The sequence below is a fragment of the Neoarius graeffei genome, chromosome 19 (assembly GCF_027579695.1).
Source record: "Neoarius graeffei isolate fNeoGra1 chromosome 19, fNeoGra1.pri, whole genome shotgun sequence".
NCBI classification, from domain to species: domain Eukaryota; kingdom Metazoa; phylum Chordata; class Actinopteri; order Siluriformes; family Ariidae; genus Neoarius; species Neoarius graeffei.
In genome coordinates, this window is record NC_083587.1 from 20,442,372 (window position 1) to 20,468,668 (window position 26,297).

The window sequence follows — 26,297 nt, forward strand, 5'->3', positions numbered from 1 at the left end:
ACCCTACAAAAATCCATTTTAATTCCAGTTTGTAATGCGACAAAACAGAACAAACACCAAGGGGGATGAATACTTCTGCAAGACACTGTATTAGGTAGTTGTTCACTTTCAAAGTCCGCACTGAGTTGATTCTTTTTGTCCATCAGGTGGTGGTGTTGGACAAGAGGTTAATATCCAGTGCGGCTCCATTTTAAGTTAAAAGCTTCCTTGTTGAACCGTTTATAGCTATTAGGTTGAATATCACCAGCCATCCCTGAAACCTGTTCACTTCATCACATTATCTAACAAACTGCCGTTATGGATGAACACGAAGCAGTTTTTGGCCAGGGATTTTATATTTGTTTCATGGATACTTTATTGATCTTAGGTTTGTCTCAGGATAAATATGTGACTCATAGTGTTTAGGACTCATAAATATACTGTAGTATTCTCAGACAGACAATCAAGGGGCCAAATGTGTCTAAGGTAAAGCACGCCTATGTTGAAGGGATGAGTTTCTATGGATGGAGGGTAAATTTGGCTCACTGGGGGGTAAGACATGGCCACCTTTGCGAGACAAGGTGCTGATCTCCTGTTTCAGCCATTTAATTTTCTCTGCCTGGTTCTGGACGTGCAGCTGTAGACTTTGGATGTCCTTTTCATAAGTCTGCTGGGAGACCTGGAACTGATGACTCTGCAACACACACACACACAGTGACATTCACTCAAATGAAAATTATGTCCACACCAGGTAGAAATATCTGTCTCAGGTAACCCTATCAGAGATGGACGGTTCTTGTGTCCCAGATGTGTCTTTAGTGGTGACTTGTGACTGGATTTGGTGACAAGGTCACTCTTGAATGCTGTCAGTGGCTGTAACTCTTAAATGGCTTTTTTTTTAAAAAAAATATATATTTCAGGGGCGGCACGGTGGTGTAGTGGTTAGCGCTGTCGCTTCACAGCAAGAAGGTCCGGGTTCGAGCCCCGTGGCCGGCGAGGGCCTTTCTGTGCAGAGTTTGCATGTTCTCCCCGTGTCCGCGTGGGTTTCCTCCGGGTGCTCCGGTTTCCCCCCACAGTCCAAAGACATGCAGGTTAGGTTAACTGGTGACTCTAAATTGACCGTAGGTGTGAATGTGAGTGTGAATGGTTGTCTGTGTCTATGTGTCAGCCCTGTGATGACCTGGCGACTTGTCCAGGGTGTACCCCGCCTTTCGCCCGTAGTCAGCTGGGATAGGCTCCAGCTTGCCTGCGACCCTGTAGAACAGGATAAAGCGGCTAGAGATAATGAGATGAGATGAGATATATATTTCAACATGTATAGTGAATAATAATTTGAGATTTGAAGATGATGAATGATATATAAATAAAACCAAATCTGAAACAAAGTTAACGTCGATAAATTTATGATTTTTACCTTGTCATGATATTCTTTGCTCAAGAAAGTGACAATTTATACATTCTGAGATAAATCTAGAAATCTTAAACTTCTTGCATCATGGGATTCCTTTCACTGTGAACTAAACTCCATACACTCCCTTAGTACATAATTATTTGATGAACTAGTCATTAGACCTACTTGTTTTTACGTTAATAAGCTCACTGATGGCTAGAAATGTCCCTGTGTAAGATGGAAGTGGATAAGAGGTGTGAACATGATCACGGCAGTTATTTCACTAGCACACACAAACACACACAGTACCACAATCTTCTGCCTGGCATTGAGTTTGTCCTCCACCAGCTTCTTCTCGATCAGCAGGCTGTTGAGTTTGCGCAGACGCTCTGTGTTCTCTCTGGTCACGTTGGTCAGTTTCTGCCTGGCAGCAATCACTTTCTCCTAAAACACAAAGTCATGATTTTTATAGGAACTGAGCAACATCTTTATCCAACACATTTATCCAGTCAAAGATGAGCAGAGATACGTTTTCCAAAGTCTGAGGAACTAAGCAGTCCTGAAAATCTCCTGAATTAGAATTTAAGCGCACGGTTTCCTCTCGGGGTTCTTGATTTGTTGTGGAAACCTCGAGTATTATGTAATAAAACGATGGACATGACTAACTGTGCAATAGTGACATTAGCCCAAGACTAAAAACACATTTAAAAAGTATTTTAATCTGTGTTGAATGCATCATATACTGTTCTAACTTTGGTGTTTTATATGTATGGTGTGTCTCATCTCATCTCATTATCTCTAGCTGCTTTATCCTGTTCTACAGGGTCGCAGGCAAGCTGGAGCCTATCCCAGCTGACTATGGGCGAAAGGCGGGGTACACCCTGGACAAGTCGCCAGGTCATCACAGGGCTGACACATAGACACAGACAACCATTCGCACTCACATTCACACCTACGGTCAATTTAGAGTCACCAGTTAACCTAACCTGCATGTCTTTGGACTGTGGGGGAAACCGGAGCACCCGGAGGAAACCCACGCGGACACGGGGAGAACATGCAAACTCCACACAGAAAGGCCCTCGCCGGCCCCGGGGCTCGAACCCGGACCTTCTTGCTGTGAGGCGACAGCGCTAACCACTACACCACCGTGCCGCCCCTGTATGGTGTGTTTCATATTTATTTGTATATACAGTATGCTCTAAAATCATACTTACACATCATCCTGTACAGCGGAGATTAAACCTGAAACTTTGCTGTGGATTTTTTTTTTTTTTTTCAAAATTCAAAGTGATCTGCTCCCAGGGCAGGACAGCAGCTAATGTGATTGGATGGACTTAATTGTTTTAATTCTGTTTCACATTTTGTGTGTGCATGCGCACGTGTGTATGTACCTCCCACATCCTGAGCTCCTGCCTGTGCTGAGCCTCCTGCACTTGCTTCTCATATTTCATCTCCTCCAGCTTCCGGCTGCCGCTCAGAGTCTGCAGAGCCTCCAGATCCACCATCTTCCCGAATCTCTTCAACATCAGCTGCTCGCAGTGTGCCTTTAACTCTACACACACACAAAGAAAAATTGTATTGCTGTCCAAATACTTATGGACCCGACTGTATATACACAACACAGACTTTTCACCAGCTCACTGGACTTCTCCAAGCAGCCCAGTTCATGAACAGAAACTGACCCTGACTCTTGGCCTCCATGTCTCTGAGGTCGGCTCGGAGCTGGACGTGTTGTTTGCGTGCTTGTCTGTATAACTGCTTCTGAGCGATCTTCTCCTGTTCCAGCTCCTGAATGCGTTTATGTAGTTGGCTCACAGACGTCGCGTTTATCACCAGCGCCTCGCTCAGGTCAGAGGGCATCACTCCGTTATTCATATACTCAATCTGAGAGAGAGAGAGAGAGAGAGAGAGAGAGAGAGAGAGATTGAAGGAGGTCTTAGGATGCTGTGACAGACTTATAATTGCATACCGTCATACACACACACACACACACACACCTGGTGTAGTCTCAGTGGGACGACCGCATCCAGTTCATTGACTTTCTGCTGCTTCTCTTGGTTTAATAGCTCCAGGTCGCCGTCTACTGCTTTCAGGTTGCTCTGCACTATCTTCACCTGATAGAGGAAACACACACATTTGTGCACTTAGTTGTACTGTACGCTGCGTTCGACTCCAGGTCATAACTGGAAATTCCTACTTGGAGACTCGGTGCATTCTTTTCAACTACGGGTTCAGGGAGTGATGTCAAATCAACATGGCTGCTCACAGCATCAACAGTGAAGACAGCAATTCTTACCCTTAAATCAGTTATCATAGTGTACATACAAGTATCTGCTTTAGATCAATCAACATTCAGACACATTCAATTGTTAAATCTATAACACTGACTAGAGTTTCCTGTTTTGAGGAGGAAAATATACGTCACTCATCGCAGTTAGCTGACTAGCTTGTTTTTAACAAAAGACGTCCATGGAGGCCATGCTTTCTTCTCGTTTTGTACATTGAATGCACAGTTTCTGAAAAGTCATTCCGAGCTCTGACTCCCTGCTTTTGAAAGCTGAAAGAAGTGTTACAGCGTTGTAGTGAAGAGTAAAAGAAAGTACTGCTGTAATTCTCCTACTTTCTTGGTGAGTGAGTCGTAGTCCTTCTTCAGGCTGTCTGCTATTATCTTCTCCGCATGCAATTGCTCCTCCAAATCCAGACGATGCTCCCGCAATCTTAAAGTGTTCTCAAAAAGCTCTGGGTTGCAGTCTTACACACACACACACACACACACACACACACACACACACACACACACACACACACACACACACAGACAGATTATAATATGTACAAAAATGAATCTAATCCAATAAAATATTGTTGTTTCCCAAACCAAATGGACAGAATGTATTTTTTGCAGGCCTGGGCATTTTGGTTTCTTCTCATTATTTATCATCACACTTGGAAATCCGGTGTCTTTAAATGGTGCAGCAAATATTCATTCACATTTTCCTGACTACTGTAGCTCCGTTCCACTGAGTCAGAGTTACTCAGTGCTGTCGAAAGCACAAACTCTGAAGGTAAACGTGTTTCAGTGCCGCTCACGGCCAGGTTCGATTAAGATTCAAGATTCCTTTATTGTCAATGCACCGTACAGGACAGTGAAATTGAAGCACGCAGTCCAGTCAGTGTATTCATACAAAATTCATACAAACAAATTAATATATTTTGTGTGTGATGCAGGGGCGGCACGGTGGTGTAGTGGTTAGCGCTGTCGCCTCACAGCAAGAAGGTCCGGGTTCGAGCCCTGTGGCCGGTGAGGGCCTTTCTGTGCGGAGTTTGCATGTTCTCCCCGTGTCCGCGTGGGTTTCCTCCGGGTGCTCCGGTTTCCCCCACAGTCCAAAGACATGCAGGTTAGGTTAACTGGTGACTCTAAATTGACCGTAGGTGTGAATGTGAGTGTGAATGGTTGTCTGTGTCTATGTGTCAGCCCTGTGATGACCTGGTGACTTGTCCAGGGTGTACCCCGCCTTTCGCCCGTAGTCAGCTGGGATAGGCTCCAGCTTGCCTGCGACCCTGTAGAACAGGATAAAGCAGCTAGAGATAATGAGATGAGAATGAGATGTTATTTCTTTACGTGAGCCAACACTGTGTTTTAGTCGAGTCAGACCCAGGACTTGGCAACACATCAGAGCTTTTACTTGCCCAGTAGGATGGATAATGAATTTGTTCTCCTTTATAATAAAGTATAAAATGCACTCTAATGATGTTGATGTCCGCTTACTTGGAGGACAGACGTTATAGTCAAAGCGAGCAGCTCCATCCAACCCTTCATCATCTTCACCGCTGTCCCAGTCTGAGTCTTCATCGGAGTCTTCCTCACTCTCCTCTTCTTCATCTGGTACAACAACATGATAAGCACAAATAGTCATTAACACACACACACCCACACATCCACACACACACCATCACTTTCAAGCTTCTCTTTCTTCTTCACTCGTTTGATCTTCTTCTTGAAGACTTTCGTGAGGAAATCTGCGAACGTGTTTTCTTCAACTGAAGCCTTGAATGTGGAGGCTAGCATTTTCTCGCTCTCACGCAGCTTTGCTATGTCTCTATTCTTCACCTCCAACTGATGTTTACACTCCTCCACCTTTGACTAAAACACACACAAATTCTCTGTAAGTGCTCTATAAGGATGCACAGAAAAACAAGGATAAATGTAACACACACACACACACACCCTGAGCTCTCTCTCCTCCTGCAGGCAGGAATTTCGTCTCTCCTGCAGGGTAATCTCTCTCTTCTCGAACTCTTTAAGCATCAGGAGCTCCTGGAACAGTGTGACACGTCGGAGATCAGCCAGTTTCATCTGCACGTCCAGTTCGCTTTTCTCATAACGCAGAAGACGAACCTTGGCATCAAACGCACACACGGCCTTCTCCATCTCCATCAGAAAGGGAGCGAGAGAACACTGACTATGTTACAATCTTGAAAATAGAGCCATTATTTCTCCTTAATCACTGTGACTAATGAGTTTGTACCACATGTCCTCACACACACACACACCTGTTTTATCAGTTTGTCTTGCAGGTAAAGGTTGCGAATCTCCTCCACCTCCATTATCTCCAGCTCGCTCAGGTTCTCTTTTGAGAGTGTGTGCAGCTCCTTTGCAGGTGTGTATTCCTCCTCTGTATGGGAGTCCTTGTTACTGTCCTGCTGCATCATCTCCAACACATCCGGAGGGTCCTCGTGTTTGCCATCACAGCTGCTGTGACTCACTTGGGCTCGTGCAGCAGCGTAGCGTTCCAGCGTGGTGTGGCTGTACTGCAGCTCCCTCTCAGGTGTCTCCTCAGGTGTCAGAGTGGGTGTGGTGGGTGGTGGGCGGTGCTTCTCTGGGGGGAGGAGCTTCTGAACAGCCAGAAGCTGGTGCATGTAGGAGTGAAACTGGGAGATAAGAGCCACCTTTAAGTCCCGCAGGGCCAGCACACGCACGTTCATCTGGCTTTTCCTCTGGTAGATCTGGATCAGACAACGCATTCAAGACACAAGACCAAAAAAGGGGGGTGAGGCAGTTCTTGTGGCTAGCTAACTATTACACAAGCTTTATACCTAATATTTTGGACATCACCAGCCCAGTTTTTTCCCAGGTGGTGGTGGGGGAAGAGGTCAGAGCACGTAAACAGTGTACAGGGAATTAATACAGCTGGTATGTTATTAGCCTAGAATCCAAATTGTTTTTAATGAGACACAATAAGACTATCACTTACACAAGCTACATCAATAAAGTAATGAAATGTCACTTTTTTAAAAATCCTACAAAAAGGCAACATGAACATGATCGACTTGATCCCTTTCTGCTGTTTGTGTATAGAGCTTGCTGACCTGCTCCTTAAGTGCAACCAGTTGTGCTGCCTTCTTCTCAACGTTCATCCTCAGATGCTGTGGAACTATAAAGCCCTTTTCTGTCTTCAATTTGAAGTCACCCAAGTTCTCCTTGGCCAACTGGATTGCACGGATGTCTTCTGGATCCTCATAGTTGTCGCTCGGTTTGGTAGCATAGCTGAGGCGGGGAAAAAAAAAAAAAACACTACAGAGATGCAGCAGATAGACTGAAAAATGCTAGAGAACTCCTTTAAATAATTATTACTCAAAATCTTCCACCATCCCCTTACTGACGTGAAACGTTGAGACTCACAGTTTGTCCCACTCCCTCTTCTTCTGCTCTAACTTGGCGCGGACCTTCTGCGCTTTCTCAGTCGCCTTACGCAGTTTCTCCGCCTGTCTGGCTGCCAGCTTGCCAACAGCTCTCTGCGGCACTTGCACTCGTAACCCTGCTGCGGCTGATGAATCCTCCTCTGCTGCTGGACATACATTACACACATTACACGCTCATCTTCTGCAGTACTGACTACCTTCACCTCGATAAAGCAGATTTCTATTACAGCATTACTGGATTCTCGAATCTGGTTGGTCAAAAGGTGTGGACTAATTTTCTAGGTGTCAGCACACTGTCAGTACATTTTCTGATCCAGGAAAGTCTTCAGGACAACAGACTGTGGTCTTTCAGTAGCATGAGAAGCTGTGTTTTTGAAGGAACAACTGTTTTTGACGTTTTAAAACATAACTGATAACAGGATCTAACCTGAAAACATTTCATAACAAAAAAAAAGTAACTATAAGCAGATAAAAATATGACATATTTATTAATACTTGAAAATTGTAACTGTTGTCAAATTGTGGTATAAAAGTAATAAAACACTAAGAAGTCCTGTTATAAGAAAAAAAAAACCAATGTCAAGAATGTCCACTTCATCACACCATCCCGTTGATTATTTTCCCATAATAGCAAAACACCCAGGAGTTTTATTTCACAAATCGCTATTAAAAACTGTACATAGCCACCGACACACACATTTACACACCAGTGCTCTGACTTGTTTTAACATCATCCTGAGTTTCTTTCTCTTCTTTAGTTCTGCACTGCTCCGGAGTAACAGAACCGGAATCTTGTGGAACTCTTTCCTGTTCCTTCAGCTGGTGGAGTTTGTTGGGCAGAGTTACCAAGCTGTAGGTGGAAACCTTATGGTCACTCCTGATCGCAGACACTGTCACTGTGTCACATGCCGCTGAGCCCAAAAACCTGTGGAAAGGGATGGAGAGAGAATGAGAGCGAGTCAAGGAAAAAACAAACAAACAAAACCCAACAAGAGCTAAAAAAGAAAATGAATTTTCCTGTACGACTGAGAAACTTAAGTGAATGAGAGAAAAGGCGTGTGACAGCACCTCTCCTGGAGCTTCTGCAGGCGAATACGGTGTCTCTCCGTCTCCCAGGCTAATTCTCTCCTCACCTCTCTCACGCTTTCAGCCGTCAATTTCTCTACTTCCTCACGGAAACAGCAATCCAACTCCAGCTCCTAAAACACAAGTAAAATTAATGGAACAGTTCAGTCATTTCATCTCCCACCCTCTGCAGCAGTGTGTGAACCTTTTCACACTGATACTTAAAGTGATGTAGCACACTTGGATGCAAGATATGACCGTTATTTTCCCGGTAAAAGTAAATGCACATCTACGCCAGGATGAAACAAGGGATGTGTTACCGAGGGCTGCAGGCGCATGTGCTCTGGCAGACTCTGGTTTTGCCCCAGAATGGCTTTGAAATGGCTTCGCAGCTCAGTGAGCTTCTTACGGCGCTCCTGCTTCTTCGATTCAGCTTCCCGATGCACGTGGTCCAAATCCAGCTTCTGCTTAGCTGTCTCTATACTGCGCGCGTCCACACACACACACACACAGAGTTAAGTGATTTGTAAGTTCTCTTTTCTCACCCAGTTCTCTAGTAATCAACTACAGAATTACTGGCACCCTTGAAGAATGTGATATAGCTATACTTTAAGACTATCCCCCCCAAACATATCAATGTAGTCCATGTTTCACCCAGACCACCGCAGGAGAGACCTCTTCCAGCAACCTCCATCAGGCTTGGAAACACTTGTCCAGGATATTAAACCCTCCTTGATGCAGAAGATTTTAAATAACTTCATATTCTTTCAGTAATGGAATTCTGTCAAGCAATTTGTTTGTGGGTATTCATTCATTCATTCATTATCTCTAGCCGCTTTATCCTTCTACAGGGTCGCAGGCAAGCTGGAGCCTATCCCAGCTGACTACGGGCGAAAGGCGGGGTACACCCTGGACAAGTCGCCAGGTCATCACAGGGCTGACACATAGACACAGACAACCATTCACACTCACATTCACACCTACGCTCAATTTAGAGCCACCAGTTAACCTAACCTGCATGTCTTTGGACTGTGGGGGAAACCGGAGCACCCGGAGGAAACCCACGCGGACACGGGGAGAACATGCAAACTCCGCACAGAAAGGCCCTCGCCGGCCCCGGGGCTCGAACCCAGGACCTTCTTGCTGTGAGGCGACAGCGCTAACCACTACACCACCGTGCCGCCGTTTGTGGGTATTTTAAAAGTATTTCAAAGAAATATTGTTCCTCAGAAAAGAACTCCTTATCATAATACTTTTGGTTTTTAGATGGAGGAAAGGAAGGGAGTTTCTCCAACTGTTTGAGAAGAAAGTTTGAATCCTTGCGTGTAATTTCTTTTAAAGCATTCACTTGAAGGGTGCCAATAATTCTGGAGTTCTTTATAAAGCCCACAATTGCTACAACAAAGTGTAAAAATCGATTTCTGTATATAAGGAAGTTGAAAAACTTCTGTGTATCTTCTCTGCTATCATTTACACACACACACACACACACACACACACCTGTAAGCAGCAGGGTCGTTTATATCCACAGGCACAGGCTCCGTGTCTAGGATGAGGCGCGGTGAAGGCACTTTAGCGTGTTCCCTCTGTGGTACTTTCTCCAGCTCCTCCATCTCCAGCAGCCTGAATGAGAAGATGTTTCCATCTGCACCGGTGCTCAGCACGAAGCGGCCATCGTGGCTGATACGGAGCTGCTGCAGGCTTCCATACTGGCTGTCATGAATACTGAGCGTGCAGTACGCCTGCATGTGCACCGGCTGCAGGTCCTCCGACTCCAGAGGATACGCCCGGATACTGCCGTCCTGCATCCCACACAACAGCAGCTGCCTCGCCTCACTGAGGGGGACAGAAGGCAGGGGATTCAAACACAAGAAAACAGATTCACTGTGTGCGCGCGTGTGTGTGTGTGTGTGTGTGTGTGTGTACCAGAAGCAGACAGTGAGGATGGGGTTACGATCTGCATCTTGGATTGGGACATGAGCGAACGGCTCATCTTTCCTCTCTGACAGGTCCACAGACTGCTGCTCCGAAAACTTACAGTGATACAGATACCCTGAGTCATAGCCTCCCTGAGAGAGAGGGGGGGGGGGGGGGGGGGGGGGGGGGGGGGGGGAAGCAAAGACAAAAAATAAGTTAAAGGAGGAAAAGGACAGAAACAAAATATTACAAAGAAAAAAAGGGGAAAAAAGACAATAAATAAAAGGTGTGTGAAAGAAAAATAAAAACCAAAAAGGAATTAAAAGATGTCGGTGCATTTTGTGTATGTGCGCCTGTGTGTGTGTGTGTGTGTGTGTGTGTGTGTGTGTGTGTGTGTGTACCACAGAGAGCCAGAATGCTCCAGGCTCAGTGGAGTAGAAGGTGCAGTGAAGGGGACTGGGGGTATCGGGGATGCAGATTGGTGGCAGCTCCTCTTCCTCTTCCTCTGTTGGAGTTTGTTCCTGATCCTTTGCCTCTTTCTGTCTCTTTTCCTTCATGGCCTGTCTTCGGGCTATCTCTTCATCCCTCTGGGTCAACACACACACACACACACACACACATATATATAAAGAAAATACACTGAAAATGAAGTATAAGACATGCGTAATGAACACAGTGTGTACTTTATTTCTCTCGGCCTGTTGCTGACCTTAATGCGTGATTTGATGCTCTGGAAGCAGAAGTGCCTGATAGGAAGGTTCGGCAGATAGTATGTGTTTCCTGTAACAGGACCAAGTGTATCAGGAGCCTCGATCTCCACCACATGACTCACCTGACATGTAACTAAAAGAGCGTTTCTCTCCTGGAACACACACACACACACACACACACACAAATTTCCTATCAGATACCAGCAAAACATATAATGACCATGTGCTGGACTTCTCCCTACATACTCACTCACATGTGACTGAGGAGCCCACTGCAGACCCTGCACCGGTCCTGGCACTTTCACAAAGCTGACTGGCTCATAGCTGTCCCCTACTGAGAAGAAGAACACCGTGCCATCCACACTCTGCCGAGAGAGAGAGAGAGAGACACAGACAATGAGAGAGACATAGCCAGAGATACACACCCTGGTGTCCCATTACAGGGGATTGATTATGATTTGAACCCATAGCTATATGATTACATAACTAAAGTGGACAGCAACACACAAATACCCTTAAGTTGCTCCCTTTACCAGTAAATTCGACATCTGAAATGGTACGGTATCATCATTTCACAAATTTTAGTAATTAACATTATTGCCTTTCGTCATCTTTTTCACTATACTTTGAAATGCACCTTTAAGAGTTCACTCTTTCGGTCACCCTTTAAGACCAATCCAGCAGCTCACGGGCGTGATGCAAGTCAAACAGTAACAGTGGAAGAGCTAGTGTTTTACTGTAGATGGGCAAAAACGGAGAGTTTTAGAAACGATGACGCAGACACCTACATTCCCTTCCTGACTGGGTCTTATCAGTCACAACATATCCTTCCCTATTTCATCACGCTCCTATCACAATCACCCTTTCCCAGAAGAAAATAAACGCCATTAGCTATTTATCCCGGCATGCGTATGCGGCGTGTATGTGAATGGTCATGTGATAAGCGTTTTCAGGTGTGTTGGTATGGAAGGAGATTATTTCTGATATGGAGCCAAAACGTTCGTCTGGATGGAGATCATTTTCGTTTTTTAAAACGCCGTTTTAAATCTAGTAGTGTGAACATAGCCTTAGCCAATTTAACAGTCTACTCCTTAATGAAGTCATGAATGAAAGTATAATGAGGCGAGAGGAATAACCTTAGTCAGATGTTTGTAAAATTAGTCTACTTATAAATCCTTCTTTCTCCACTTGTGACCCACAGACAGACAGACAGAAGCAGAAAGTCAGTGTTTTCATTCATTTAATGCAGTGTTTAAACAATACAGCTTTTGATATTTATTAATTTCATCAGTTTGTATGAATATTTATTTACTTCACTGGTACCAAGTTAGTACCATAAAAAGTTCTACTATGCTACAACCCTGATTCCAAAAAAGTTGGGACAAAGTACAAATTGTAAATAAAAACGGAATGCAATGATGTGGAAGTTTCAAAATTCCATATTTTATTCAGAATAGAACATAGATGACATATCAAATGTTTAAACTGAGAAAATGTATCATTTAAAGAGAAAAATTAGGTGATTTTAAATTTCATGACAACAACACATCTCAAAAAAGTTGGGACAAGGCCATGTTTCCCACTGTGAGACATCCCCTTTTCTCTTTACAACAGGCTGTAAACGTCTGGGGACTGAGGAGACAAGTTGCTCAAGTTTAGGGATAGGAATGTTCACCCATTCTTGTCTAATGTAGGATTCTAGTTGCTCAACTGTCTTAGGTCTTTTTTGTCGTATCTTCCGTTTTATGATGCGCCAAATGTTTTCTATGGGTGAAAGATCTGGACTGCAGGCTGGCCAGTTCAGTACCCGGGCCCTTCTTCTACACAGCCATGATGCTGTAATTGATGCAGTATGTGGTTTGGCATTGTCATGTTGGAAAATGCAAGGTCTTCCCTGAAAGAGACGTCGTCTGGATGGGAGCATATGTTGCTCTAGAACCTGGATATGCCTTTCAGCATTGATGGTGTCTTTCCAGATGTGTAAGCTGCCCATGCCACACGCACTAATGCAACCCCATACCATCAGAGATGCAGGCTTCTGAACTGAGCGCTGATAACAACTTGGGTCGTCCTTCTCCTCTTTAGTCCGAATGACACGGCGTCCCTGATTTCCATAAAGAACTTCAAATTTTGATTCGTCTGACCACAGAACAGTTTTCCACTTTGCCACAGTCCATTTTAAATGAGCCTTGGCCCAGAGAAGACGTCTGCGCTTCTGGATCATGTTTAGATACGGCTTCTTCTTTGAACTATAGAGTTTTAGCTGGCAACGGCGGATGGCACGGTGAATTGTGTTCACAGATAATGTTCTCTGGAAATATTCCTGAGCCCATTTTGTGATTTCCAATACAGAAGCATGCCTGTATGTGATGCAGTGCCGTCTAAGGGCCCGAAGATCACGGGCACCCAGTATGGTTTTCCGGCCTTGACCCTTACGCACAGAGATTCTTTCAGATTCTCTGAATCTTTTGATGATATTATGCACTGTAGATGATGATATGTTCAAACTCTTTGTAATTTTACACTGTCGAACTCCTTTCTGATATTGCTCCACTATTTGTCGGCGCAGAATTAGGGGGATTGGTGATCCTCTTCCCATCTTTACTTCTGAGAGCCGCTGCCACTCCAGGATGCTCTTTTTATACCCAGTCATGTTAATGACTTATTGCCAATTGACCTAATGAGTTGCAATTTGGTCCTCCAGCTGTTCCTTTTTTGTACCTTTAACTTTTCCAGCCTCTTATTGACCCTGTCCCAACTTTTTTGAGATGTGTTGCTGTCATGAAATCTCAAATGAGCCAATATTTGGCATGAAATTATAAAATGTCTCACTTTCGACATTTGATATGTTGTCTATGTTCTATTGTGAATACAATATCAGTTTTTGAGATTTGTAAATTATTGCATTCCCTTTTTATGTACAATTTGTACTTTGTCCCAACTTTTTTGGAATCGGGGTTGTAGATACCATACCAAAGCCCAAATGTTGGTACCAAACCAACCCGAACACACACACACACACACACACACACACACACACACACACACACACACACACACACACACACACACAGCCCGTACCCCAGTAGCCATGATCTGCCCATCGTGCTTGTAGGAGATGGCTGTCACAGATGCATCATGGGGTTTGAAAGCCTGTTTGAGACGAAGCTCTGAGAGATTGCTTTCTGAAACGGCATACAGGCTCTGAGGTTTCGAGAGCTCCAACAGACGCACCACGCCATCCTCAAAGCCCACCACCAGGAGACTCTCACCACCACACACCTGGAGAGAGAGAAAGAGAGAGAGAGAGAGAGAGAGAGAGAGAGAGAGAGAGAATACAGTCCAGAGAGCAAGTTAACATAACTCAGTCAAATGTCCCATTTTTTTTTTTTACATTTCTGCTAATCCTAAATCCGTCAGAAGGCTCTCTAAGCACTAGAAGGCCCATTTCTATTCCGTAATCAATGTTTAAATACATGTCTTGTATTTTTCTCTCCATTTTCAATTGTAGTTAAATCAAAAGAGAGGGCCAATGTCAAACAGGTGTTAAAGGAAATAACAGACATGAGTTGTGTGAGATGTGAAATGATTTAGTGTCCATACTGTACGAGGGGCCCAGGTGAGAGTGCTTCCGCCCTGTACGTAATGGCTGACTGCAAGCTCCTTGTTGGAAAGGAAGTCAAAAATCCTTACTGAACCTGTCACAAAGAGGAAAATTTGTGTGTGTGCTAAAAGCCTGTAACAAATCTGACAGTATTACAGATCTCAATATACACGTTATAATAAGATATAACATGGTGGGAAATAGAGATGAAAACATTCTATTAAGAGCAAAGCTAAAATATAAATTTAGTCATTTGATCATCTTCATTAACCGTTTTATCCTGGTCAGGACTGGACTCTCAAATAATACAACGGAAAAACATTCACACCGTTGTTGTGAGACTACAAATCCCACCAGTGCCACAGTCAGTGATGGCTAGAAATCCAAGAGAGCATAAGTGGCCATGTTTGCTCTGTGGGAGGGACGGTATTACTCTTTCCCATGTTAGTAAAAGCGAGTAACCAATCAGGGGATGTCTCTGAGCTCATGTATAGAGAGTGTGCACGTGACGTCATGAGGTCACATGATATTTATTTATCCGCCATTTTGGACGGCAAGGTCGCGCCTAGAACTTAGACGAACCCGTTCTAATTATCAAGTGTGTGGGAGTAGATCTTTCGAGAATGGTTATATCTTGTTCAGCATTTGGTTGTACCAATAGACAGGGCCAAAAGGAGGGCCTGTCATTTTATAGATTCCCCGCAGACGAGGAGAGACGCGCAAAATGGGTGTCTGCTGTGCGAAGAGAAAACTGGTACCCCAGTTCTACCAGCCGAATTTGTACTGAACACTTTATATCAGGTAGGTGTAATCTTCTAATTCAATACTCCTAGTACATCTGTTAAGTTGATTTTCGGATTGAATGATAGCTGCATACTTAGAAACTAGACAGTCTCTAACGTTTAAAATGGCTATGCCTAGCCCTACTACCCTGGCCTAGTCTATGATAATGTTTTATCTTTTTGGCTCATATATGCCTTTGAAAGGCCAATCCATAGTAGGGATGGCGAAAACTAAAAAAAAATCTTGACCGACCACCGAGCCTCATTAGCCGGTTGAAGTCGGTTAACCTATGAGTTTAAACAGGGATGCAAACGGCGGATGCTGCCTTTTTCACGGCTGAATCGCGCAGATCCGATTTTTTTCTTTGGGGGGGGGGGGGGGGGGGGCGTTGGAGTGTCTGAATAATTTCATCAAAGTAAATTCTGTATTAAAATTACTAAATGAGCGATAAAACGTCCTGCATAGTCTCTTTATGATAAACGTCTTAATGCCACTTACCCGTGAGGTTATCAAGTAGACATTCTTCTTCGGAACCTTCCAGAGGTATAGTTGGGACACCCATCCCGCAACAAAATATTTATAAGCTTCCAGGCTCTTGTAAGCTTTGAGGGCTTTGCCAGTATAACACGATTCACGATTAACGAGAAAATTGTAAATGTCGTGGTAGGCCAGATCGGGCAAATCGCCGGCACCGCAGCTCCGAATTTCCCTGAACAAGGATTGCGGCAAGTTATACGGATCTGCAATCCCCAACCTGGAACACTTTTCCACATAACGCTGCCTCACGTCACCTTCAAGATGCTGAACAAACTTAGACAAGTAATCGCACGATGTAGATGGGGTATTTTCCGAATTTTCTTGGGGATTACTCCCTGGATCCATTACGCTCACGCAAGGTAAACAATCCTGAAGCCGTTCAATATGGCGGAGTAAACATGGACGGGTCAAGTGACTGCACATCCTCTATACAGAAGAGAGCAGATAGCACTTTGGCCCAAGTGCTTATCTGCAACATGAGGAGCAGTTAAAAAAAAAAAAAAAGGTGGTGATAGCCATGCATGTTTTGAAGCAAGAACATGCTAGCTTTCACGTGCTCTTGTTAACTGTTGTGTGTTAGGGAAGAGCTAGCTATCGGGTGGAAAAAAACTCCGGTACGTAAAACTCCACTTGGAACAGTCTAGGGTAGTTTGAGTCCTGTTAGAAGTCTAATTGCTCTTACGGTCTAACGCAGTGGTGGCCATCAGGTGACTGAATCCAGACACATCCATTCCCTTAATTGCACCAGCGTGGAATGAGAAAAGACACTCAGGCTCATCGGTCTGCAAACACACACACACATTTGCACAAAGTTATATCCAGTCTGATACAATGATTGCAACACACATACTGTATTTAGAGACTTTAGGGCAGGAGTGTCCAAACTATGACTCACCCCCATTTTAAAAAACAATAGCGAGGCTCCCCGTGTAAGAGAAATGCATCAACTTGATTTTTGATGGCTTAACCGTATGACGTCCGTACGACGAATGATGTACGTGTACCACCACAGGGAACGCGATCGTAAACATATCTCAAACACTTGACCACCGGACAACGAAATTTGTATCTTTATTTACATAAGATAGATGGACTTTTATCCAGTGCTTATTTTTAATTTGCTTTTAAAAAATAACTTGGGATTATTCACTACCACATTTTACGGAAAATATTCACGACAGTTTCATATAAAACTTGTTAGACAGTTGACCATTTCTGTCATGCTCGGGCAGTAGACGGCTGTAAGTGCAGGAAGAGTTTTATTGAAAACACCGTCCGTCACAACACAATGCAGCAATTTACTGACATGAAATACATGACACTACACAATTCCATGCTTCATGTGCTATAATATTATTATTCTATTCAGATTCATTTTGGGTCCTTGCAAATATTTTGCTCATACAATCATCAGGAGCTCTGCTGTTTAAGTAGTGACTAAATATCTATATTATTATACAGTAATTGACCTGCTATTAAACAGTCATAATTAATGCAAAACTAAATGTAAAGCAGATCAGCTCTCCATATCCATGTCTATTCCTTCTGTAAGGGTTAATGAACTTAATTCCACAGTAATTTCAGAGAGTAAACACGGCAGTACCAGAGGAATGGAGAAAAGCAGGTTTCTGGTACACTGACTGAACAATTATTTTTACTGAGTTAAGAGAAAAGTATCTGTTCAATATGCCATCAAAGAGGCCTATTATTTATGTTTGTAACCGTTTCTCCTTATTTGGCGCGCGCGCACACACACACACCTCTGTCTTTTTCCCTGCACCCAACTGGGATAAAAACTCACTAAATTAGAGAATGACAAGTCCAGTTTCCAGATTCCTCCATTAGAATCCTGAAAAATGACACAAAAGGTTATATTACAAAAACTTTAAAACAGCAAAACAGCTTCAATGCTATAACAGAGGATAAAAGAGGATTATTTGTGCTCAGATTGAGTTTAAAGTGACAGTTTAAAGCATGTAGACCTGTGCAAACCAGATACTGGATTGTGGGATGCTGCTCCTGACCATGCAGGAAAGGTTCACATTGCGGCCTACGATCAACTCGTTCATGGGCTTGATCTCAAACAGGCCGCTGTCATCCATACAGTCTGCTGTATCGATGGTTTCAAAGTCCCAGGTCTATAACAGACATATTGTTTACTGCATTATTCACATTACTTTTAAAAACCTGTGTACTTAGATGTATTTGTATGTATGAATACTTATACCAAAAAAAAAAAAATCCAAACAAAGATTTTCCTCTAATGTTGCCCCAGAGTCACGTTTGTGCCAGACGGAGGCAGAACCAGCAGCCCCTGTTGGGGCGACTCACCCTGACCGCTCCGTCTGCGCCCACAGTTATCAGCTCGCCCTCGTCCAGAGCGAACTGATGTATCGGCCCTGCGTGACAGTTGCGTCCGTCTTTACGTCTGAGCTCGACCTTTATCAGATCGCCGTCCCATAGTAGCATGTTTCCCCACTCTGAACCTGAGATCACCTGATGGAGAGAGAAACAGGAAGACAAGGTATGTCATAGATGCAGTGTGTGTGTGCGTGCATAAGCATGTAGTCAGGAAACACACCTTCCCATCAGGGAGCTCAACATAGCCATCTATATCTGTCAGAGGGGTCTTTCCAAACCTTCCCAGCATGCCTTGCAGCTTCAGACCAGTGAAGGTGTCGGCCATTTTCCAGAACCTAAAAACCAGCAAGCACAATTCCGCTAAACACTCAGCAGCAGTACGACGACTACTAGCATTAAAAAGCATGGACTTGAACATTCACAGTAACACGTCAACTCTGACTTGATGTGTCCTGAGCCGGCGGTAGTGAGCTGACACGGGTTGTACGGAGAAAACGTGACGCAGTAGACGTCCTGAGAGAAGGCCTTATAGCGCAGCACCACCTGTTCCTGGTTCCAGTCCCATAAGGTCAGCATGTAATCAGTAGCGCCTCCAACGCTCGCCAGCAGTGTGCCATCATTATTAAAATTTACACAGCTGTATGCCTTACACGTGCCTCCTGTTCAACACAACAATACAAACAATTTGTTATTATTCAATCATTAACAAACACAAATGGTACTGAATCAATTTCATCTTTGTCTTTGCGGTCATGATTTGGAAACTTGTCTTTAAAAATGATAAACTCTTGGAATCATATTGTGAAATGGTCTCCCACACTTCACACTGAATTTCAGCTTCTTTCCTCTGGACGAAGGTTTATAGTCCCAAAATGCAGGAAAAAGTGGTATAATACAGCTTTGTTCCAGTAGCCATTACTCAGATGAACAAATCCTACCAACTTTGCACAGATGATACAGAAACAATCTCATCTCATCTCATCATCTGTAGCTGCTTTATCCTGTTCTACAAGGTCGCAGGCAAGCTGGAGCCTATCCCAGCTGACTACGGGCGAAAGGCGGGGTACACCCTGGACAAGTCACCAGGTCATCACAGGGCTGACACATAGACACAGACAACCATTCACACTCACATTCACACCTACGCTCAATTTAGAGTCACCAGTTAACCTAACCTGCATGTCTTTGGACTGTGGGGGAAACCGGGGCACCCGGAGGAAACCCACGCGGACACGGGGAGAGCATGCAAACTCCGCACAGAAAGGCCCTCGCCGGCCCCGGGGCTCGAACCCGGACCTTCTTGCTGTGAGGCAACAGCACTAACCACTACACCACCGTGCCGCCTACAGAAACAATAAATATTTGTTTTATTGGTTTATAAGGTCCTTGTGTATTCTTATTATGGGTGTCGATTATCTGTGTTGTTTGTAAATTGTGTATCAAGATGGATGATGACTCATCTACTGCAAACAAATCTAACTACGAGTAGAAATAAAGGAACCTACTTCATTTTTTCTAAAATGAAAATTTACCTTAAGTTTTACCTTAAATACAGAATTTCGCTTCAGAGAGTCCATAAAATCCATGAAGTGTGTTGTATAAGTGGAGAATAAAACACTTGATGGTGTGGAGTTATAGGAAAATAAACAATGACTGGGTGGTGTGATGGGACCCAGCATGTTCCTCTTACACAACAGTGGTTTGTCAATGATTACATTATTTATTAAGGATAAACATGGTGTATATTTTATCCACCTATAGTCATTTAACTTTAGGGGCGGCTCATGTCAATGGGTGAGCAGAGCTCAGCCCCCTTTGTCTTCCAAAGGGAAAAGAGAAATCAAGGTTTCATACTTTGGGCATCCACATTATCTTATTTGCGGTTAACAAATGAGGATTTGTGATTTTTTTTTTAAACCAAGTGTAACAGCACCATTAGTTGTACAAGACACACACAGAGAATGTACCGTGCTGTAAGTTCATGTAGCCAATCAGTAACATCCTTGTCATGTGACCACACAGTGTGACACGCCTACCTAGTTTTGAACTCTAATGAGCGAACATATTCTAGACAATTTTGGTGATGTTTCCATTATGCATCACCAGTAGCTGTGTTACAGAATCAGTTGGAGGTGGAATGGACTTGAACAAAGTGGGTTATTTACTCTATCGTTATTTTTTACGTTAAAACACCTTTGGAGGAGAACCTGAAAGTTGATAGGCTGAGCACACATTGTCGAATTTAAGTACCGGTAGACTACAAATGGACAGATGACAAAAGTGTACATTTACTATTTTTGTTACTTTGAACAACTTTGTGTACCATGTTTGCTCTTCAGAAGAAACACAGTTCAGATTTAAATACATTAAATGTTTATAGATGTATATTATTCACTGTGTCCCTCCCCCCCGGAAAATAAAAAATTACCACCAGCCGCAACTGCTTAACTTATATCAGCTGTATTAAATCTTTATACATCACACTTAAGCCATTGCCCTTGGCTGTGGAAAATAATTTTAGATTCTGTATGTAAGAAGAAAAAAAGGGAACTGATTTTCACATGGAAAAAAACTGATTTATTATCTGTGGAAGTTTGATAAATGACAAATAACCACCAAAGTTTGGTAGCTTGACGTATTATACAATACCTCGGAGGGTACGGTAGGGCTGCAGTGACGGATATTCATAAATGATTATGTCAGGCTGCTCGCCTTTCTCTGCCACGGCAAAATAGCTCCTACTGGGATGAGGCTTGACACACAGACAGAAAGAGAAGTTAATTAAACACGCACCAAATACTTAAAGACCAAAAGGATATTATCCAGCTGGATCTTATTTTATCATCATTTTATAAACTATGCATAACATCTGGTCATAGGTATCACAGTGTCAGAGTACCATCATGGCACCAATGCCGCCTCCACCAGAGCTGGGGATATAGCGCTGCTCTTTGGTGTTCATGTCCAGAAGGACCAACACGTTTCCAGCCATGAAAGCCAGCGTGTCCTCGTCCAGCAGGTGGAGGTTTCCTCGTCGCTTGCAGTCATAGCCAAACGAATGCCTGGCTCATGGTTAAGGATTGCGTCTCATGATTTTATATGTACAGGTGCTGGTCATATAATTAGAATATCATGAAAAAGTTGATTTATTTCAGTAATTCCATTCAAAAAGTGAAACTTGTATATTATATTCATTCATTACACACAGACTGATGTATTTCAAATGTTTATTTCTTTTAATTTTGATGAATATAACTGACAACTAATGAAAATCCCAAATTCAGTATCTCAGAAAATTAGAATATTACTTAAGACCAATACAAAAAAAAAGGATTTTTAGAAATGTTGGCCAACTGAAAAGTATGAACATGAAAAGTATGAGCATGTACAGCACTCAATACTTAGTTGGGGCTCCTTTTGCCTGAATTACTGCAGCAATGCGGCGTGGCATGGAGTCGATCAGTCTGCGGCACTGCTCAGGTGTTATGAGAGCCCAGGTTGCTCTGATAGTGGCCTTCAGCTCTTCTGCATTGTTGGGTATTGTTGCGTATTGCATCTTCTTCTTCACAATACCCCATAGATTTTCTATGGGGTTAAGGTCAGGCGAGTTTGCTGGCCAATTAAGAACAGGGATACCATGGTCCTTAAAGTGCTGATGACACGTTTTTGACATCTTTGGCGATGTTTTATAACATAAAAAGTAATTCCCGATGATCCATATATTAATTCACGAAGGCGCCTATTTTACAAGTTATGATAAAAAACGCGGCTATTTGGACAAATTTGACGGGGCTGCAGCACCCAGGAGACGAAGGAGGAGGAGGAGCTATATGACGTCAGCGAAAGAACCTTCCTCCTAACTTACCAGTTTGTTGTTGATGCGGCAGGTGTTCAGTTTGTCATTATTAGTATTTTTATTATACATTATTATTATATAGTTATTATGCCTTCGCATTGTGTTGCCGGCTTTTGCTCCAAAACCCACAAGAATGGGGTAAGTTTATTCAAATTTCCCAGAGATCCTGAGCTGCATGCGAAGTGGGTGAAGCAAGTCAGGAGCACTCGTGACAAGTGGGAGCCCTCACCAACATCCGTCCTGTGCTCTGAACACTTCGATTTGGATTGTTTTGACACCCTTCCCAGCTTAAAAGAATCTCTTGGGTGTTCAGTTCAGCACAAACGTGTGCTGCTACCATCAGCAGTGCCTACAGTATTCCGGAGGGGGTCTATTAGTAGCTATGCCGGATCCAGGAGTCACCTGGGACAAGCCAACTCCTCCAAAGACAGTCCTCCTGTCAGAACATGTGTTGAGAAATGACATAAGATAAAGGTACGTAGAGCTATAGAGTGCTCCGACATGATGCTAAAAATAGTAACCATGCGGTCTGCGCGGCCATCTTGGAAGTGACTCGCTCCAGAGCGCTCATAGAGTACACATCATAGAGTACACATTCATGATAATCATAAATGTAATCATAAAGTCGGTGTGATATCAGTCATGTATTTGCTTGTGAAAGCTTGTTTCTCAAAGCAAACACTGAGGGAAAGCTAACTTAGCCAGACAAGTAGGCTACAGATTGTCATTTGCTTACGCTGATGTAGGTTATCAAATATTTTGCTTCATTCAAGGACAAAACTAAGAAGCCATAAACTAGAAGACGTGCCTGCCAATATTATCCTAAATGTATCACGGATCAGGCATAGTCGTAAGCTTATTATGTTATCCGTTTGCATGCTCCATTAGGAACTATGTATTCAGTGTAGCATACGGCTTACATGATATAAGCAGTGTTTACACATGCAAGACAACAATACACAATATTAAAATATTGATTCCGTAACATTTTGAACAAATACGGGTTGACCTACCAATCTTTGTTATCCAACCTTATGGTGTTCAATGCTGGGCTGTCTGCCTGTCCGCTGTCCATCTCGGAGTCGGAGTCGCTCTCAGATTGCACAGTAACAGGTTCAAACCTGTACGGTTGGATGCACCCGTGTTCGTCATCATTTGATTCTTCCGATCTATCCCACTCACAACACAATTCTAGACTCCCAGAAGAGGAAGAGCTAGAGAGTTCACCAGCGTTTTCATGCGCCATTTCCATTGAGTAGAACAGCCAGTGAACCGCAGCGTGTTCTTCCGCTGACGTCACAACATGGCCGCGAGCCACGGACCCAGTTTTCTTGCGCTGTGCAATTAAAAGTTGGATATTCGCGTAACAACAGCTTCTTTTCAAGTAATTATAACAGAAATCTAACATGTTTGCCATGTTGTATAGTTTATTTAAGAAATTGCATAGAGTCATGTTCGTGTCATCAGCACTTTAAACCAGCCCATCTTCTTCCAATCTGTGGGACCTTGATTTCCAAAGGAAATGCAAAATTTACTTTCATCAGAGAACATAACTTTGGACCACTCAGCAGCAGTCCAGTCCTTTTTGTCTTTAGCCCAGGTGAGACGCTTCTGACGCTGTCTCTTGTTCAAGAGTGGCTTGACACAAGGAATGCGACAGCTGAAACCCATGTCTTGCATACGTCTGTGCGTGGTGGTTCTTGAAGCACTGACTCCAGCTGCAGTCCACTCTTTGTGAATCTCCCCCACATTTTTGAATGGGTTTTGTTTCACAATCCTCTCCAGGGTGCGGTTATCCCTACTGCTTGTACACTTTTTTCTACCACATCTTTTCCTTCCCTTCATCTCTCTATTAATGTGCTTGGACACAGAGCTCTGAACAGCCAGCCTCTTTAGCAATGACCTTTTCTGTCTTGCCCTCCTTGTGCAAGGTGTCAATGGTCGTCTTTTGGACAACGGTCAAGTCAGCAGTCTTCCCCATGATTGTGTCGCCTACAGAACTAGACTGAGAGACCATTTAAAGGCCTTTGCAGGTGTTTTGAGATAATTAGCTGATTAGAGTGTGGCACTAGGTGTCTTCAATATTGAACCTTTTCACAATATTCTAATTTTCTGAGATACTGAATTTGGAGTTTTCATTAGTTGTCAGTTATAATCTCATCTCATTATCTCTAGCCGCTTTATCCTGTTCTACAGGGTCGCAGGCAAGCTGGAGCCTATCCCAGCTGACTACAGGCGAAAGGCGGGGTACACCCTGGACAAGTCGCCAGGTCATCACAGGGCTGACACATAGACACAGACAACCATTCACACTCACATTCACACCTACGCTCAATTTAGAGTCACCAGTTAACCTAACCTGCATGTCTTTGGACTGTGGGGGAAACCAGAGCACCCAGAGGAAACCCACGCGGACACGGGGAGAACATGCAAACTCCACACAGAAAGGCCCTCGCCGGCCACGGGGCTCGAACCCGGAACTTCTTGCTGTGAGGCGACAGCGCTAACCACTACACCACCGTGCCGCCCCTCAGTTATCTCATCTCATCTCATTATCTCTAGCCGCTTTATCCTTCTACAGGGTCGCAGGCAAGCTGGAGCCTATCCCAACTGACTACGGGCGAAAGGCGGGGTACACCCTGGACAAGTCGCCAGGTCATCACAGGGCTGACACATAGACACAGACAACCATTCACACTCACATTCACACCTACGCTCAATTTAGAGTCACCAGTTAACCTAACCTGCATGTCTCTGGACTGTGGGGGAAACCGGAGCACCCGGAGGAAACCCACGCGGACACGGGGAGAACATGCAAACTCCACACAGAAAGCCCCACGGGGCTCGAACCCAGGACCTTCTTGCTGTGAGGCGACAGTGCTAACCACTACACCACCGTGCCGCCCCTCAGTTATAATCATCAAAATTAAAACAAATAAACACTTGAAATATATCAGTCTGTGTGTAATGAATGAATATTACACACAGAATATTACAAGTTTCACTTTTGAACGGAACTTTTTCATGATAGATTAGATTAGACAGATCTGCTGTTTAAGGATACGAGAGCTGCAGCATGTTCTGTGGGATGCTTGAATCTTCGCTTGTAAACTCGGCTGCCATCTGAATTTAAACTCTGCACAAACACAAGAATATGAGTTTCAGTCTTCACCAAATTACAGGGGGGTGCTAATAATTTTGAAACAAGTCTTTTCAGTGAGCACACAAGAATACATCCATCCATACATGGGACACAGTCCAATTGGAGCACCACACACACCTAGTGGATGTTTATGGTAGCCAGTCCACCTACTGACATGCTTTAGGGAGAAAACCACAGACTCCGGATGGAGAACATAAGGAACCCAAAACAAACCCCACTTTTCTCACTGTTCACCCTCACACCTGCCTCTCATCTCAGAAAACCAAACCAGCTAAACACCCCTGAGTCACAAATCAGTTAAATATCAAACACTGAAACAATATAAAGTGACTTTACCTTGTGAAACAGTGACTTTACTCTGAAGTGAGCATTTTATTGTTTGTTTGACCCTCTTACCTTAGCAACCGTAAGGCTGTGTGTCGCGTGCTGGCAGAGCATTCTGGGAAATGTGGTTTCTTGGCGTTGAAGCCACAGCAGCCTTGTTGAATAAAAGCTGCGCCGCCTCGGCTGTGTAGAAAATGTTGTTTTTACGGTTTTTATGGAGGGTGATTAGTGGTTCCTGAGAGAATCTAAATCTATAGCTTTATAAACGGGTTGATAACGAGGCTGTCGAGTTTTAAGCTTTTTTTCTGGAGTTTAGAAACAACTTCCAGGAAGTGAAGAGCTTTTCATTTCAGGTACCGTGAGCACCGCATAACCTTATATTCACATATGAATTAATGCTAATGGTTAGTAACCTGTAAAGGTGTAAAGTTGTCATATTTGGTCATTTTAGTCTCTCAGGTTGAAAGAATGAACGCAGTTTAGCATTAGCATTTAGTTTGGGCGGCTTGAGGCGCGCGCTCACATTTACACTACTGTTCAAAAGTTTGGGGTCACTTTGAAATGTCGTTATTTTTGAAAGAAAAGCACTGTTCTTTTCAATGAAGATCACTTTAAACTAATCAGAAATCCACTCTATACATTGCTAATGTGGTAAATGACTATTCTAGCTGCAAATGTCTGGTTTTTGGTGCAATATCTCCATAGGTGTATAGAGGCCCATTTCCAGCAACTCTCACTCCAGTGTTCTAATGGTACAATGTGTTTGCTCATTGCCTCAGAAGGCTAATGGAGGATTAGAAAACCCTTGTACAATCATGTTAGCACAGCTGAAAACAGTTGAGCTCTTTAGAGAAGCTATAAAACTGACCTTCCTTTGAGCAGATTGAGTTTCTGGAGCATCCCTT

At 43.6% G+C, this 26,297-nt stretch overlaps 1 protein-coding gene across 1 annotated transcript; it reads right to left on the bottom strand.

Annotated features, from left to right (window-relative positions):
* LOC132867871 (cilia- and flagella-associated protein 44) lies at positions 1–25,028 on the bottom strand. Its single transcript, XM_060900842.1, has 31 exons — positions 24,970–25,028; positions 20,949–21,111; positions 20,699–20,801; positions 18,492–18,708; positions 18,270–18,384; positions 18,020–18,184; positions 17,671–17,826; positions 17,490–17,537; positions 16,371–16,470; positions 14,368–14,462; positions 13,846–14,046; positions 11,019–11,129; positions 10,764–10,916; positions 10,456–10,641; positions 10,064–10,206; positions 9,638–9,973; positions 8,458–8,620; positions 8,141–8,271; positions 7,792–7,997; positions 7,053–7,215; positions 6,740–6,917; positions 5,924–6,376; positions 5,598–5,801; positions 5,321–5,513; positions 5,139–5,252; positions 3,990–4,120; positions 3,367–3,483; positions 3,052–3,253; positions 2,761–2,921; positions 1,679–1,813; positions 1–673 (listed from the first exon to the last, which is right to left on the bottom strand). The coding sequence occupies exons 1-31, from the start codon at positions 25,026–25,028 to the stop codon at positions 461–463; spliced, it is 5,115 nt and encodes a 1,704-aa protein (XP_060756825.1). The 3' UTR covers positions 1–460.
* Positions 25,029–26,297: the final 1,269 nt, after the last annotated feature.